The sequence below is a fragment of the Penaeus monodon genome, chromosome 23 (assembly GCF_015228065.2).
Source record: "Penaeus monodon isolate SGIC_2016 chromosome 23, NSTDA_Pmon_1, whole genome shotgun sequence".
NCBI classification, from domain to species: Eukaryota; Metazoa; Arthropoda; class Malacostraca; order Decapoda; family Penaeidae; genus Penaeus; species Penaeus monodon.
Window position 1 is genome coordinate 32,873,858 of NC_051408.1, and position 737 is coordinate 32,874,594.

At 42.6% G+C, this 737-nt stretch overlaps 1 protein-coding gene across 1 annotated transcript in view; it reads right to left on the reverse strand.

Moving 5' to 3' along the window:
• LOC119587933 (acetylcholinesterase-like) overlaps positions 1-737 on the reverse strand; it is a gene marked incomplete at its 5' end in the record, with an annotated part of 19,846 nt that overhangs the window by 17,347 nt on the left and 1,762 nt on the right. The window contains 1 exon segment of the mRNA XM_037936643.1: positions 395-570. Coding sequence (XP_037792571.1) covers positions 395-570 — 176 coding nt within the window.

The following is a 737-nucleotide window of genomic DNA, read 5'->3' on the forward strand; positions in this document are numbered from 1 at the left end:
AGTTTTTACTAGTTCTTAAATTCGAAAGAAAATGCTGGTTTTCCTTCTTATTTGTCCATTTTTGTCTTTATTACTATCTGTCTGTTTATTAGTCCAAATGTACAGTATTTACGCTCATCCATGAATAACATAAAAGGTTTTGAGAACAGTCATGGTCTGTGATCTAAAAAGGCTTCAGCTATAACTGACCGCAATCATAGTAAACCCAAGTGTTTTAGCAGTGGGCATTTAGGTGCACGGATTATGTTTGTGTATGCACATCTTACATTTATTTTATTTTTGCTTCATCCAACTCTATTTCACTTTGATAATTATGAGTATACTTCTTTCCTTTTCCCCTCACTCCATCCCCCGGTCCAGATATCGTCTTATCTACCATTTTCCCCATACTTACCTGTGAGTTTGAGGAGTTTAGGGATGAAATTTTTCCAAAAGGCACATTTTTTGATTCTGGGTCCCCTGCCAGTGGCTGTCGAGTTGGTGGCCAACGTAAGGTACTCTCGGCCTGTGGGAGTGTGTACGGGCCAGGGTGTTTTGGTCCACACTTTGTCGCTGCCCTCGCTGGGGTTTCTGGGGGAGGGAGAAGCTCGGACTAGTATACAGTGGGAGAAGTAGTGAGAGTAGAAATGGGAGGGAGAGTAGAATGACAGGGATAAGACGGAAAGGGGAAGGAAATTGTGGATTAGAGAAGGAGAGAAAGTGGGTGGAAAGGAGGCAAGAAGGAGGAGAGATGAGAG